The sequence below is a fragment of the Rhipicephalus sanguineus genome, chromosome 7 (genome assembly GCF_013339695.2).
Source record: "Rhipicephalus sanguineus isolate Rsan-2018 chromosome 7, BIME_Rsan_1.4, whole genome shotgun sequence".
Classification (NCBI taxonomy): domain Eukaryota; kingdom Metazoa; phylum Arthropoda; class Arachnida; order Ixodida; family Ixodidae; genus Rhipicephalus; species Rhipicephalus sanguineus.
The window spans coordinates 58,039,359-58,053,137 of NC_051182.1; the positions used below are offsets into that span (position 1 = coordinate 58,039,359).

The following is a 13,779-nucleotide window of genomic DNA, read 5'->3' on the forward strand; positions in this document are numbered from 1 at the left end:
ATTGTAATTTATTTTTGTATGCACTTGTTTTTTTCTCTCTTCTATGTTCTTTCACAAGCATCGGGACGATGCTTTTTTTCAGAGGGGGGCAATGCCACGCCCACTTCTTGTCTTGTTTTGATGTATTCGGGTTTGACCGGCAGGGACGGTTATCAACGCTCGACGCTGTCCGCGAAGCATTGTTCGAGAAGCTTCACGTCTATAGTAGATCGTTCTGTTAAGATTGCGCCCCGCACGCGAATGTTCTAGCTTTGTCTAGAGATAACGCCGCCACCAGCGATATTGCTGGAAAGTTCGATACCGCCTGTATAAAAGCCGACGCGATTGACCGCTTGTCAGTTGATCGACGGACGACGCCCTGTTCGCCGCTATCATTGTACAGCGTGTATTGCTGTAGCTCTAGTTCTCATTTTCCGGCCACAAGTTCAGCCAAATAAACAGTTTCATCCTGCAAACGCCGACTGCTGTCTTCGTCGACGTCACGACCACGTGACAATATCATTTTCGGTTTTGTCAACACTCTGTAATGAAATGCGTACAAGACCGAAGGGAAATACATCGTCTGAGTTTTTCAAGAGCCACGTCTCCAATTTGTTGCAGCTTACTTGACGGGTAACAATGGCTCACGAAGAAGACATCGTCATCTCTGGCTTCTCGGCTTACTTTCCACAAGCCAATCACCTGGTAGAGTTCAAGGAGAAGCTGTACTCGGGTGTCGACATGATCACTGAGGACGACTTGCGTTGGCCTCCTGGTGAGTCTTGCAGCGTGAATCACACGTTTACCGCACTAGGCGTCTCATTGCCGTTATAGCTTCACACTGTTTTGTCCTTCCTACAAAAAGCCGCAGTTTTCGTTCGAAGATCACGGTAAGTATCACACACATAAAAATATCGAGTAGACCTAATTGCAGGTTTAAGAACAACATTTGAGTGGGATAAAATGAGTCATCAAGTGAAGCAAACTTTGAAAAATGACACATCTGGAAAATATCTCAGATCCCACGCATTGCGGGAATCAATTTTGTGCGAAACAGTAAGGCAGTATTGCCCTATGTCGGATTTTTTTTCTTCCAGCAAAGTGTTGCTCCACGTCTTCGTGTATATTGAACAGTTGTGCGTATATCTTGTGCTTACCAAGCACGCCGAGCACACTGGCGTCTAAATTGTAGCTCATGATCAGACGTAACGTCGGCACTGATGTTAGTGCAGGGACGTCAGTTGCATCGCCATGAAGTGATGATGTCGGGGCTATGATGTGCATATCATACCTATATATGCGGTCATAGGTGTATTCGCGCCACGTAGTTCGAGGAGGCACAAATATGTAACGTTGGTGTAAAAGGTGATAGATGACACCCCCACCTCTTGGCGTTGTCCCGACATGACGCTTGTATACGCGCGTTCCTAGAAACAACTTGAAGCTCTGACGTGGCTGTGAGGAAGCATGTTTGATTGTCATGTATAATGCCTGGTAGAGCACTGCACAGGCCCGGGCTCGCCCGAAAGCCCGGGCCCGGCCCGGACCGCGGCCGGGCCGGGCCGACCGAAGCGTTTTCCTGCGGGCCCGGGCTGGGCTCGGGCTTGAAAGTGCGGGCCCGGGCCGGGCCCGGGCTTGAAGCCGCGGGCCTGGGCCGGGCCCGGGCTTGAAGCCGCGGGCCTGGGCCGGGCCCGGGCTTGAATCCGCGGGCCTGGGCCGGACTCGGACCCGCTCATTAAAAGGCGTAAGTCGGGCCTTCGAGCACACGCGAACGTTATGCATTGCATGGTCTAAGATAGTGTGCCAAGCTGAAGTGACACGTGGAAAGAGGTGGCTCTTAGTAAAGCTTAACAATACAAAAAGAAAAACAGTTGAAGTGCTATTTTTTTCACCAGTATAGATATAGATTGGCGCTGTATATTTTCACTAACGTTTCGTCTGCTGCACCGCACTTTGTCAAAGTAACAAGTACATCGTGGTGAGTTTCCTTATAAACACGCCAGATCACGTATATATATATATATATATATATATATATATATATATATATATATATATATATATATATATATATATATATATATATTATATTCCTTAGTATTACGTGCCAAAACCATGATATGATTACGAGGCACGCCGTAGTGGCACCGTATCAATTTCGACCACCTCGAGTTCTCTAACGTTCACCTAAAGATAAGTATATGCACGGGTGTTCTTGCATTTGGCCCCCATCAAAGTGCGGCCACCGTGGCCGCGGGAATCGCACCCGCGTCTTGTTTCGTAACAACGAAACAGCTTAACCGCTGAGGTACCACCGCGGGCAAAGCAACATTTCGATGCATGTACACACCGGATTTTCCGTCCGATCATCCGCTACAAAGCGCACGGCATCATTAATAATCATCATCAACAACTAATATCCTCCAGCGGGCCTGGGTCGGGCCTGGTCATGAACAAGCACGCCCTGGATTAGTTTAGTAATGAACGCCCGGGCCCGGGCTGGGCTCGGGCTGGGTACGGTCAAGTACGCCCGGGCCCGGGCCGGGCTCGGGCTGGGTTCGGTCATGTACGCCCGGGCCCGGGCCGGGCCCGCGCGTGGAACCACGGGCCCGGGCTGGGCTATGGCTTCATAAAGTGGGGCCCGGGCCGGGCCCGGGCCGTAAAATCCGGCCCGTGCAGTGCTCTAATGCCTGGGTTCCACACAGGATCGAGCGGTAATTTTCCATTGCGATATTTTACCCATCGACAACATCGCCGACACCTGTAACGCATTTTCTGCGACACGGGCCCATTCACACTGCCGGGTTAAGAATTCCAATGTCTGAGAATCACATGTCGCGCATACCCGTACACCATAGCCCGCGGTGAGCGGGTATGTGCCGCACGTGACTGTTGAAAGGATTTCATGACTTACGCTACGAGGAAGTCACTTTATTCATCTCATCCGAATTGTATTTATCATACGTCCACGTCTTCCTATGCCTATTTTGGTATGTACTAAGCTAAGGAGACGACCACTAGAGCGCGACGACGTAGGCGGATAGATAGATAGATAGATAGATAGATAGATAGATAGATAGATAGATAGATAGATAGATAGATAGATAGATAGATAGATAGATAGATAGATAGATAGATAGATAGATAGATAGATAGATAGATAGATACGGTCAAAGTGTCTTTGGTTAGCTAAGAAATGGTTCGCATTTAAAAAGCTTGTTTTAAGCTATCATTACTCTAAGCGCGTACTGTAGTGCTGCAACACATACCAAACCTTGTGGTGGTACGTCACAAAAAGTTTATCACTGACTGAAATTTTATCAACATTTGGTCAGCAAGATTAATCGAATGGTCAACGCGAACGTCGTGACGTAGCCACGAATTTCGCTAAAGAGCCCAATTAAGCGCTATCCTTCCTTACAGAGGGTCCAATGTTGGTTTGATATAAAGGGCGCTTCCTGATGTGGCGCGATTTTTTTTATGTCGCATGCTGACGAGAGGTAAAAAACTCGCAAAAGAGGAGAGCGTTTTACTTGGGCTCCACTCGCGGAAAGACAATGGATCAACGGAAGCGGAGGGTTGCACCGGAGTCTCTGATTATGAGCTCCAGCTCGCAGACTTAACAAAGACACGTGCGGTGGGCGGTTTCCTGTCCCAGCGGATTGCGACGGGGTGGTAAATTGAACGACATATCGGCGATGAGTTGGCTCCGCGGCGTAGACGTCCTGCAACAGCTCTGCGAAATTACACTCACGTGTATAACGTTTATTCGACACAAATAAATTCAGCCGCACGTAACAATGACAAAGCGGTGGCCGTGTGGCCATTTTGTACTCACTGCGGGATCTAGCACCGCCCGAATATTGCTCAAAAACTAATCTTACGCAGATACCGAGTTAGTAGCGGGAAATAGAGGAGTGGGGATCAAAGATGTGCGTGGCCGGAAGGGCAGTGGGGGTCTTCTTCCCCCGAAACACAAAACGAAATGTTTATTTTGCATGCGCGATATACGCGACCCCATACATGGACACTCCCCACCACCTCCTCCGAAGAAAATTCAGGCTACTCCCTTGGGACTAGGGATGAATGACACACAAAAACAAGTACTAAATAGCAAATGAAATTTTAAGCAGCGATAGGTCGCATACATGTGGAAACATGAAACTCCAGGAACCGAGAAGCGCATAACAAGATAACGAGCGTCTAGTAGGGTTGAGCGAATAATCCAAACTTCGAATATTTAAGACACAGATAAAGCATGCTTACGCAATGCACGATTTAAGCAACTGCCCTTAAGCTACGCGTGTGTGAATATTCAATTTTTATAGTAATCGAGTCATATGGATTAGTATTCGGTTCTTTTCGAAAAGCGATTTGGCTACTCGAAATATCTTAAGACCACAAGCTTTCAAAATATAATCAGAACACGTTTCTCCGGCGGGGAAGCGATATTTGAAATCTTTCGTGAGGTAACGTGGCGAATAATCTCACTAAAATATGCACTAAAATTTCGCTCTCTTATTTATTTCCTAATGTCCTCGCAACTTGAGCAACAGTTCCATTTATCCATTCATCCGCATCTATCCATCCACGGAAGCTGATCGATGCCGCCGCATCCATCTTCCATGGTCAAAAATACCGCCGAATCACCAGATTGGAACACGCGACGCGCTCGTCACGAAGATAGCAGAAACGCAGCTGACGCTTCAATTTCTCCTTGTCTCTCACTGTCAGCTACACGGCGCGCTGACTCCACGAACCAGCAGTTAAACATCTCGAGCATCGGTAGCTTGGTCTGCAGGACCCGGCACATTTAACGCGGGACTTCTCTAATACTGCAACGATGCACATCCCGCGACGCTGCTCAGAATTATGGCCAGGAGTTGCGCGTCGGCCCCCAACGTTGCCTTGACCTGCACAATAAGGAACACGATTCCCAGACTGCTAGTACCCCCGGCTAAAGATTTCCCGGAACGGCCCCTCCGACATCCTCACGACGCGCATTGTGCACCGGCTGTTCGGAACCGCAACAAGGAGCTTTGCGCATAGTGGGCGTTTGGAATTTTACGACCATAAATATCATGCGTTGGCACCTCGGACCCTGTAGAATCCACTTTGCGTGGCGACTCCTCAGACACGTGACTAAGCGATTCGCGGAAAGATGAAGTGCCGTCCGCACGTTTTGATATGTGTGGGTAGACGTTCGTTTGGAGGCGGCGCCAATCTCTGGCTTCTTGACTGCTTAAGCTGGGAGCACAGTGTAAGAGTGTATACGAGGGTTATTCAAAAAGTAAGGGCCTTTTGGTCCCCAAAAAATAAATATTCGTTAGTAAACGATTTTATTACCTGGTTTAGTTCTGCACAATATTTCACATTTCTACATAATCAGCGTTAAATTCTAAGCATTTTTTGTACCGCTGCACCAGTTTCTTTAGCCCCTCTGCATAGACATTCGCCGCCTGGTAATTCTTTGCTGTTTGAGTTGGTCGGCAAGCATTTTTAGTACGTACCTTGCACACACTTCGATATCTCGGCTTTTCAGTTACAATTCTGCAAATTGTAGTATGGCTGACAAGAGGAAATTCATCCGCGGGACGACTGTCAGTCGTCGATCTAATCGCAATGCCCGGTCCGCTTGTTGAACAGTTAGTCTGGTTTTTGGCCCTTCCAATCTGCTCTTAGTCGTGCACATTTGTGCAGCCATATGTGAAGTCTCGACAGGATTTTATTACCTTTCCTTGACTCATCACTTCATGTCCATAAACAAGGCACAATTCCGCATAAATTTGAGAAGCTGATGATCCTTTTGCAAGCAAAAATTGAATTGCAGCTCGCACTTCACAAGAGGCGTGAGCAGCAATTTTCGCAGACATTGTCGTTTCATTCCCCGACAAGCAGACGACTATTGAGTCAGAACAGTAATTTCAGTACTTTCGCGAAGAATTAAGAGGTGGCGCTGCACAATTAACTCCATTCTAATGTGTAAATATTTAAATATTAGCAAACGGCCTTTACATTTTCAATATCTCTCGTATCTTACACAGTGAATAATGGTGTATGTCTGTATATATTACACCGTGGTAGAGATGCAGAGAGGCGTACTTCCGTCTCGTAAGACGTTGGTCTTCGAATATATGTTTTGTTCTTAATTGTGGCATGTGGGGTGCCCCGAGCAGGGTCCGGCGGCTCGGCCAGCAAGTCCGCAAGCTACGCAGTTTCTCGTTCACGCTCAGGTCCGCATGCCCTGGGCGCGAGGCGACGTGATTTACTTACGTCCTCGCGGGTCCCAAAGTACTAGTGACGCATCCGAGAAGTGCGCCTTTAAGATGTAAGCTTGTGAGTCTGTCAAAATATACGCTGGACGTCCCCTCCTTTCTGCTTTTCTGGTAGCCAAGGCTATGGCTGCTACCTCTGCGGTGGCGATTATTCTGGAGCGTATAGGCGCGCAGGCTACGACTTCGTTTTGGTTAGTTACTACCGCACATATGCCTGTTTTCTGGAGCCTTGTGATGATGTGGGATAAAGACCAGCGTCTCTAAAGCAGGTGTCAGGATCGCTATAGTTTGCTGAAGGAGTCTGCAGTGCTCGTGGTTGACAGCGCTTTTGGTTGTGAATCGGGTGCATGTTCTTTGGAACTGGTTCCATTGTATTGTGATCCCGTATTTTCGTCGGTACAGTAACGTCACGACAATATTGAATGGTGAGAGGGATTCCCCAGCCTTTGTAGCACTTTTCTTTCCCGTTGTATGGTGGTAAGTCGCTCCCTTTGTCTGATTAGCGTGGCGGCTGCCAGTTCTTCGTATGTGCTTTGTGTGCTAATTGCCATGGGTTTTATTTCCTCGTGCCGTTCATAGGTCACAGTGCAGCTTTTACGTGATCAATACGAGCTTGTCAGTCTGGACTGTTTGGGTCTTGCGTATAGCTTTAAAGGGACGACCGAAGGTGATTCGGATGGGAACGGAGGCCTCTACAAGAAGTACCACGAACAAAACACATTGTTTCTTCTGGTAATGTAAGACTTATTTTGTCTTTGTCCTGCAGGGTATATGGGCTTGCCACGACGCCACGGGAAGATCCGAGATCTGTCCCGCTTTGACGCGCAGTTCTTCAAGACACACGCAAGGCAGGCGCGCGTTATGGATCCACAGTTGCGAATGTTGTTGGAGACGTCGTACGAGGCCATTGTGGATGCCGGCTACGACCCCGATACCCTGCGCAAACGCAAGATTGGTGTCTTCATTGGAAATTCAAGTGCGGAGTCAGCCGACGCGTACCGAAAGGACGAGAAGAAGATGGATGGCTACTTCCTGCTCGGTTTCTCCAGAGCCATGTTCTCTAACAGAATTTCTTACTCGCTCGACGTGCAAGGTACGTGCTCTATAGAGATGGTACCGAATGCTAATCTTTTGCACAAACACAACTTATTTTTCTGCAATAACATTTTTCAGCCGGGTCAAAAAAGTCAACACTGTTGTGGTACAAAGATGTTAACGTTATGCGGCAACATTTTCCCACGGCAAAGACAGATGGGGTCAGGAATTAGCACCTAATGCGGACTGACATTAAAATTCCTTCTACGCGTTTCGAAGCCTAATTGATGGCATTAAAAGTGTGGTGACTTAAAAAAAATGATGATGGCATCGACATATGGCATTACAAATCTGGGAGACCGGCAGTTGTGCGCGCACGCGCGCAGAAGCACTAGCGCTGGTTTCTGCGGCTGCGCCTATTTATACCGGTGTCGCAGATTATCTCCCTCGCAAGGCGCTGATACTGCGTACGGTTGACCCTATAGTTACATAGTTAATAATGCTGGACGTTGTACATGCTGTTTTCCCACCGCTTACTTCGCGCTGTGGTGACAGATAGCACGAAAACCACGCGTTTGCTGGAGCGGCCGTACACCCTTACGCCAGCGCTTGGTAGTTGCACTGTACCGGATCCAAAAGTACTTAGCTGCTAGCTTTACTTCGTATAAGATTTCAGTTTGTTACTATCGCATTCATTGATTCGCCTTTGCGGCCAACCTGTTACTTTTTTTTCAAGTTTATGTGTATGTGAATGTCAATGTATGCGCAATGGTTTCCGTGACCACATAATAATTGGGAAAGCGAAGTGCCTGCTTACCCTAACGTAATTTGTTTGCCTTGAAAGTCACTCTGTCATCAGAAAAAGTGTCATAAGACGGCATCTTCCAGCAATTTGTCGCGTTGCTACCGAACTCTAGAGTGTTCTCGAATTTGGTGTCTCCTCACACGAGAAAGAATGTATTCAGTCTAAATGTATTCAGTGTGATTACGTACGCAGATCTAATATGATAATGACGTCCCTAAAATTCGGATTTTTTTTTTTGCCAGATCCATTGAAGCAACATAGCACTCGTCTAGAACAAAATGTAGCCGCCACTTGAGGCTCCTATAATATATGCGCTCGGTAAATGAAACTTCCCCTCCACCAGCGCGAGTAAGTGACGCCTCCAAGGCAAAGTGTAACTGCGAAGCACCATTGTCGCCGGTTTCGACACCCCCACCACGGCGGCCTCATTTCGATTGAATGAAATGCAGCAATGCCCGTCGCAGCTGACGGAACCACGAGTGCATTTCCGTCAGCAAGAACAGATATCGGCACACAGGTGACTTGAATGAGACGAAGAGGCTGCCCCTCATGGTTTGTTCGGGCCGAAGCTTAGGTACTCCTGATTTAGTGCAACTGCGAGTCAAGTTAACAGCCTAACATTGTTTTTGCCCTGTTGTTTTCCCGTCGGTTCATCCCACATCATTCTTAGTAAAAGAAGAGTATGACTGGCTCTTTTCGGTGGGTCCTGAACTGCCACGTATATGAATCTCTTTAGAGAGGCACGTTAACTCTCTTTTCGGTCCCAAGACTCTCTTAAGGGAGTATTATGACCTCCAAAGTAAGCTCAGGTCTCTCTTTAAAAATAGTCATATACGTGGCAATTCTTTACTAAAATGACACTTTTTTTTCTTAGGGTGTGGCACGACGACGGTTGTCGCTGTCCACTAATTTTCTGCGCTGCTTTTGAGTAGTAATATTTTGAATGCGCTAGCTTTCTTTCATTATTGTGCCGATTTAAAACCCGTGTCAAAAACCAGCATTTCCGGCATTTGTTTTTTTGCAAAAATATTTTGGCCCGTTAAGGATTGTTAATGTAACACATAGTCGACCTGTACAGCTTACAACTTAAGAATGCCTTTGTTTTGGCACATAAAACACTTCACATTAATGAATAAAAAGATATGAAGCAATTTGTTCGTTTTACGTTCTAATATGTAATGGTGTTCAGTGATATACTAAGAACTGTCCTAAAAGCGTCACAGTAGATTACATCATTGTTGCCTAGCTATCTGACATTGTTGTAATCTGCATAACTGACATTGTTGTAATCTGCATAGTATGCTTCGATGATTTAGTATTTGGTGATTTTCGCATCCTTAATTATGACATGTACTAATATACAACAAAGTACGTCATTCTAACTGCACTAACTTAACGCCATGGAGTCAGGGATCCCGCATCGCATAACAAGCGACTAAGCCGGCGTAGGCCGTGAGCAATGAATCCCAGTGGACGCAAAGAGTAAAAATAGAGGTTCGAGTCGGTGTCGAACCCTGGCACTATGCCTCGTAGTCAAGCTTTCCGCCACAGAGCCACACCAACACTTGAAACTGCTTCAGCAAACTCCTGAAACGCTTACAACAGTGTTTCCGACCGAGGAGTCACTTTAGGAGAAGTAAAATTGCGTAGCAGGAGGGTAGGCTCGCACCAGGCATCACATCATGAATGCTAAACAACGAACGAATGGTTTGAAGCTGCATAAAAAAGACTTCGGCACAAGTCATCATTTTCAGTTGCAACCATCCAAAATGTGTGCCCTATTGTCAAAACCCAGTGGCACTGTCCCAGTCTCATACGTGATTATTGAACCAGTATCGCGCAGAGTACTGGGGCCTTGGCACACTATACGGGACACACTGGACGGTGGTGCGATGCACACTGGGACACACGCTACCGGCCGAAATCGTGCGTTTAAATTGCTCTTGAAAATTTTGATCATCCGCAGCTCTTAAATATGACTAAACGAGCACTGCGACAGAAGAAAACAAAGAGGCCGCAGCGAGCCTGCGGCATTTCAACCACCCACCCCACGTCAACTTACATTCTGAGTCGGACACGTTACTCTACAACGCACATTGAAGGCCTGAGTTAGTCGTTTTTTTCTTCCTGTCATAACTAATTTACTAGGTAAGTGTTTCATCCCGAATCGAATATTATTTGCAAAATTCTCCGTAAATAATACGCTCGATATCTCGCAATCCAATATGAAATTTAATTTCCACTCAGCGCGCCGTTTTCTCCAATGTGCCGCCAATGTTCCGAATGCGCAGACATGCACTGTAAGACACTGTGCCACGCTGTACAGTAGTCCCAGTATCTTTCAACGCACTGGGCGGAACTGGAAATGCTGTACAGTGTCTCCCAATAGCTCTCAGCGCGCTGTATTACACTGGGATACACTGTACAAGAATTACAATGCCCCGCAGTGCGCGGCATTGGGCGTATAGCTCTGTAGACGCGTAGTGGGCACTTCGCTACTTTCCAAATTGGTGATTTATGACATAGTGGGTACTTCGCAGTTGTACTTCCTGTAGGCGCCACGGGAGACTTTACAAAGGCCATAAACAATGCGTAAACAGGTGACATGTTCTGGAGCCGACGTTTCAACAAACGGACTTGTCTTCTTCCAGGCTGCAACTTCAGTTGCCGCCTTGAAGAAGAACAGTCCAGTTGTCGGAACGTCGGCTCCAGCACACATCCCCTGTTTACGAATTTTACATCGCAAGCTTCCACCTTCTTCTTCCTGCTTCTACCTTTTTTGCATTTTTACAATAAGCAATGGCACGCGAACATAGTTTCCTTCGCTCACTGCGTGCCTGAGGTGCCCTCGATAAGCGAAGCGTGTCCAGCGACCGAGAAAGCCATGCGAATGCTGCCCGATCACACCCATGTGATGTACTCTCAAAGAAGTTTAAGCGTCCCTCTAATGTTTTCTTCATGAGTGTGCTCATATATCTATCTCATATGCCTAGCAGAAGAAACAAAGCACACCTGTCTAGCACATAGAAAAAAAATATATGTAGCACATTGAAACAAAGTAGATTGAAGGGAGTTGTAATAACACGCATTCAATGATAGCCATCATTCACCGGCAGGTCCGAGCATGACGATCGACACTGCGTGTTCCTCGGCGATGGTGGCTCTGAACGAGGCCGTACTCGCAATCCGTTCGGGACGCTGCGAGGCGGTTATCGTGGGAGGGGCGAATCTCAACTTGGATCCGCACATTGCGCTGAACTTCAGAAACCTGGGTGTGCTCTCGGACGACGGAAAGTGCAAGGCTTTTGACTCAAGTGGTGAGCTGTCCGTCAAGCGTTTCTTGACTCGATGCTCCTCTTCAATTCTGTCCAACGCGTGGCCGTTCCTTGACTTACTGTAGAAACCATTGCAGCACTTCTCGGTGCGCGGCAAGGATTTCTGCACAAAGTTGTATTTATCATCATTATCAGCCTATTTCAGTCCCCTGCAGTGTGAAGAAAATATCCCAATGATCTCCAGTTCACGATAATTTGTGCCAGCCGATATCATTCTATCGCAGCCAGCCTCCTTACTTAGTCACTCTATCTCACTCGCTCCCTGCATGGACTACGCTTCACATCCCTTGGTAACCAATATGTTGCTCTAACTGACCTCTTCTTCTCTGTACTACGCATTTCCTAGCCTGCCCAGGGCCACATTTTTCTCTTAATGTCAACGCATTCACATCTCCTGCACTGTAAGAAACAAAAGAGTGTTTTGATTCTTTTTTGAGAGTTCTGACTTGCCACGTATGTGACACTCTTTGAGGAGACACGCTAACTCTCTTGTGGGTCATCATCATCATCATCATCAGCCTGTCTACGCCCACTACAGGGCAAAGGCCTCTCCCATGTTCCGCCAATCAACCCGGTCCTGTGCTTTCTGCTGCCACGTTATACCTGCAAACTTCTTAATCTCATCTACCCACCTAATTTTTTGTCTCCCCCTCACGCGTTTGCCATCTCTTGGAATCCAGTCAGTTACCCTTAATGACCACCGGTTATCCTGCCGACGTGCTACGTGGCCGGCCCATATCCATTTCTTCTTCTTAATTTCAACTATGATATCCTTGACCCCCGTTTGTTCCCTGACCCACTCTGCTCTCTTCCTGTCTCTTAAGGTTACACCTATCATTTTCCTTTCCATCGCTCGCTGCGTCGTCCTCAATTTAAGTTGAACCCTCTTTGTAAGTCTCCAGGTTTCTGCTCCGTAGGTAAGTACCGGTAAGATGCAGCTGTCATATACCTTCCTCTTGAGAGATAGTGGTAGACTACCATTCATGATTTGATAGTGCTTGCCGAATGAGCCCCATCCCATCCTTATTCTTCTAGTTATTTCACTCTCATGGTTCGGCTCCGCGGTTACTACCTGTCCTAAGTAGACGTACTCCTTTACAACTTCCAGCGTCTCGCCACCTATCGCAAAGCGCTGCTCTCTGCCAAGATTGTTCCACATTACTTTAGTTTTATGCATATTAATTTTCAGACCTACTCTTCTACTTTCCGTATCCAGTTCAGTAATCATGAGCTGTAATTCGTCTCCCGCGTTACTCATCAATGCAATGTCATCAACGAATCGCAGGTTACTGAGATACTCTCCATTAACTCTTATCCCTAATTCTTCCGAATCTAGGGCCCTGAAAACCTCCTGTAAACACGCGGTGAATAGCATTGGAGAGATCGTGTCTCCCTGTCGTACGCCCTTCTTTATTGGGATTCTGTCGCTTTCTTTATGAAGGACTATAGTGGCTGTGGATGCGCTGTAGATGTCTTCCATTATGTTTATATAGGCTTCGTCGATGCCCTGATTCCGCAGTGCTTGCATGACTGCTGATGTCTCCACCGAACCAAATGCCTTCTCGTAATCTATGAAGGCTATGTATAGGGGTTGGTTGTATTCCGCGCATTTCTCTATCACCTGATTGATAGTATGAATATGGTCTATTGTTGAGAAGCCTGTACGAAATCCTTCCTGGTCCCTTGGTTGATTAAACTCTAATGTCCTATTAATTCTGTTAGCAATTACTTTTGTGAATAGCTTGTAGACAACGGACAGTAAGCTGATGGGCCTGTAATTTTTCAGGTCCTTGACGTCCCCTTTCTTATGGATCAAGATGATGTTGGCATTCTTCCAAGATTCTGGTATCCTCCCTGTCGAGAGACACTTCGTATACAGGGTGGCCAGTTTCTATAACATAATCTCTCCACCGTCTTTCAACAGCTCTGATGTTACCTGATCCTCACCAGCGGCTTTGCCTCTTTGCATTCCCTTTAGGGCTTTCTCTACTTCTCCTGTTAATACTGGTGGGATGTCAGATTCCTCTGGGATATTACTGCTTCTTACATTATCATCCTGACTGTCTCGGCTGCTGTACAGATCTCTGTAGAACTCTTCCGCTACCTCAACTATTCTATCCATATTGGTTGTGACCTTGCCATCCTTGTCCCTTAATGCATACATCTGATTTTTGCCTATGCACAGTTTTGTCTTCGTAGCTTTGAGGCTTCTTCCGTTCTTTAGAGCATGCTCAATTCTCTCCATTTTATACTTTCTCATGTCGGCTACTTTACGCCTATTGATCAACTTCGAAAGCTCCGCCAGCTCTATTTTGTCTGTTGCATTTGAGGCTTTCATAGCTTGACGTTT

General features: G+C 46.8%; 1 protein-coding gene across 1 annotated transcript in view; it reads left to right on the forward strand.

Moving 5' to 3' along the window:
* Positions 1 to 609: 609 nt before the first annotated feature.
* The window catches only part of LOC119398707 (fatty acid synthase-like), a 116,377-nt gene continuing 103,207 nt past the window's right edge, over positions 610 to 13,779 (forward strand). The window contains exons 1-3 of the mRNA XM_049417398.1: positions 610 to 754; positions 7,021 to 7,347; positions 11,211 to 11,411. Coding sequence (XP_049273355.1) covers positions 619 to 754; positions 7,021 to 7,347; positions 11,211 to 11,411 — 664 coding nt within the window. The 5' untranslated portion in view covers positions 610 to 618. The remainder of the gene's footprint in view (positions 755 to 7,020; positions 7,348 to 11,210; positions 11,412 to 13,779) is intronic.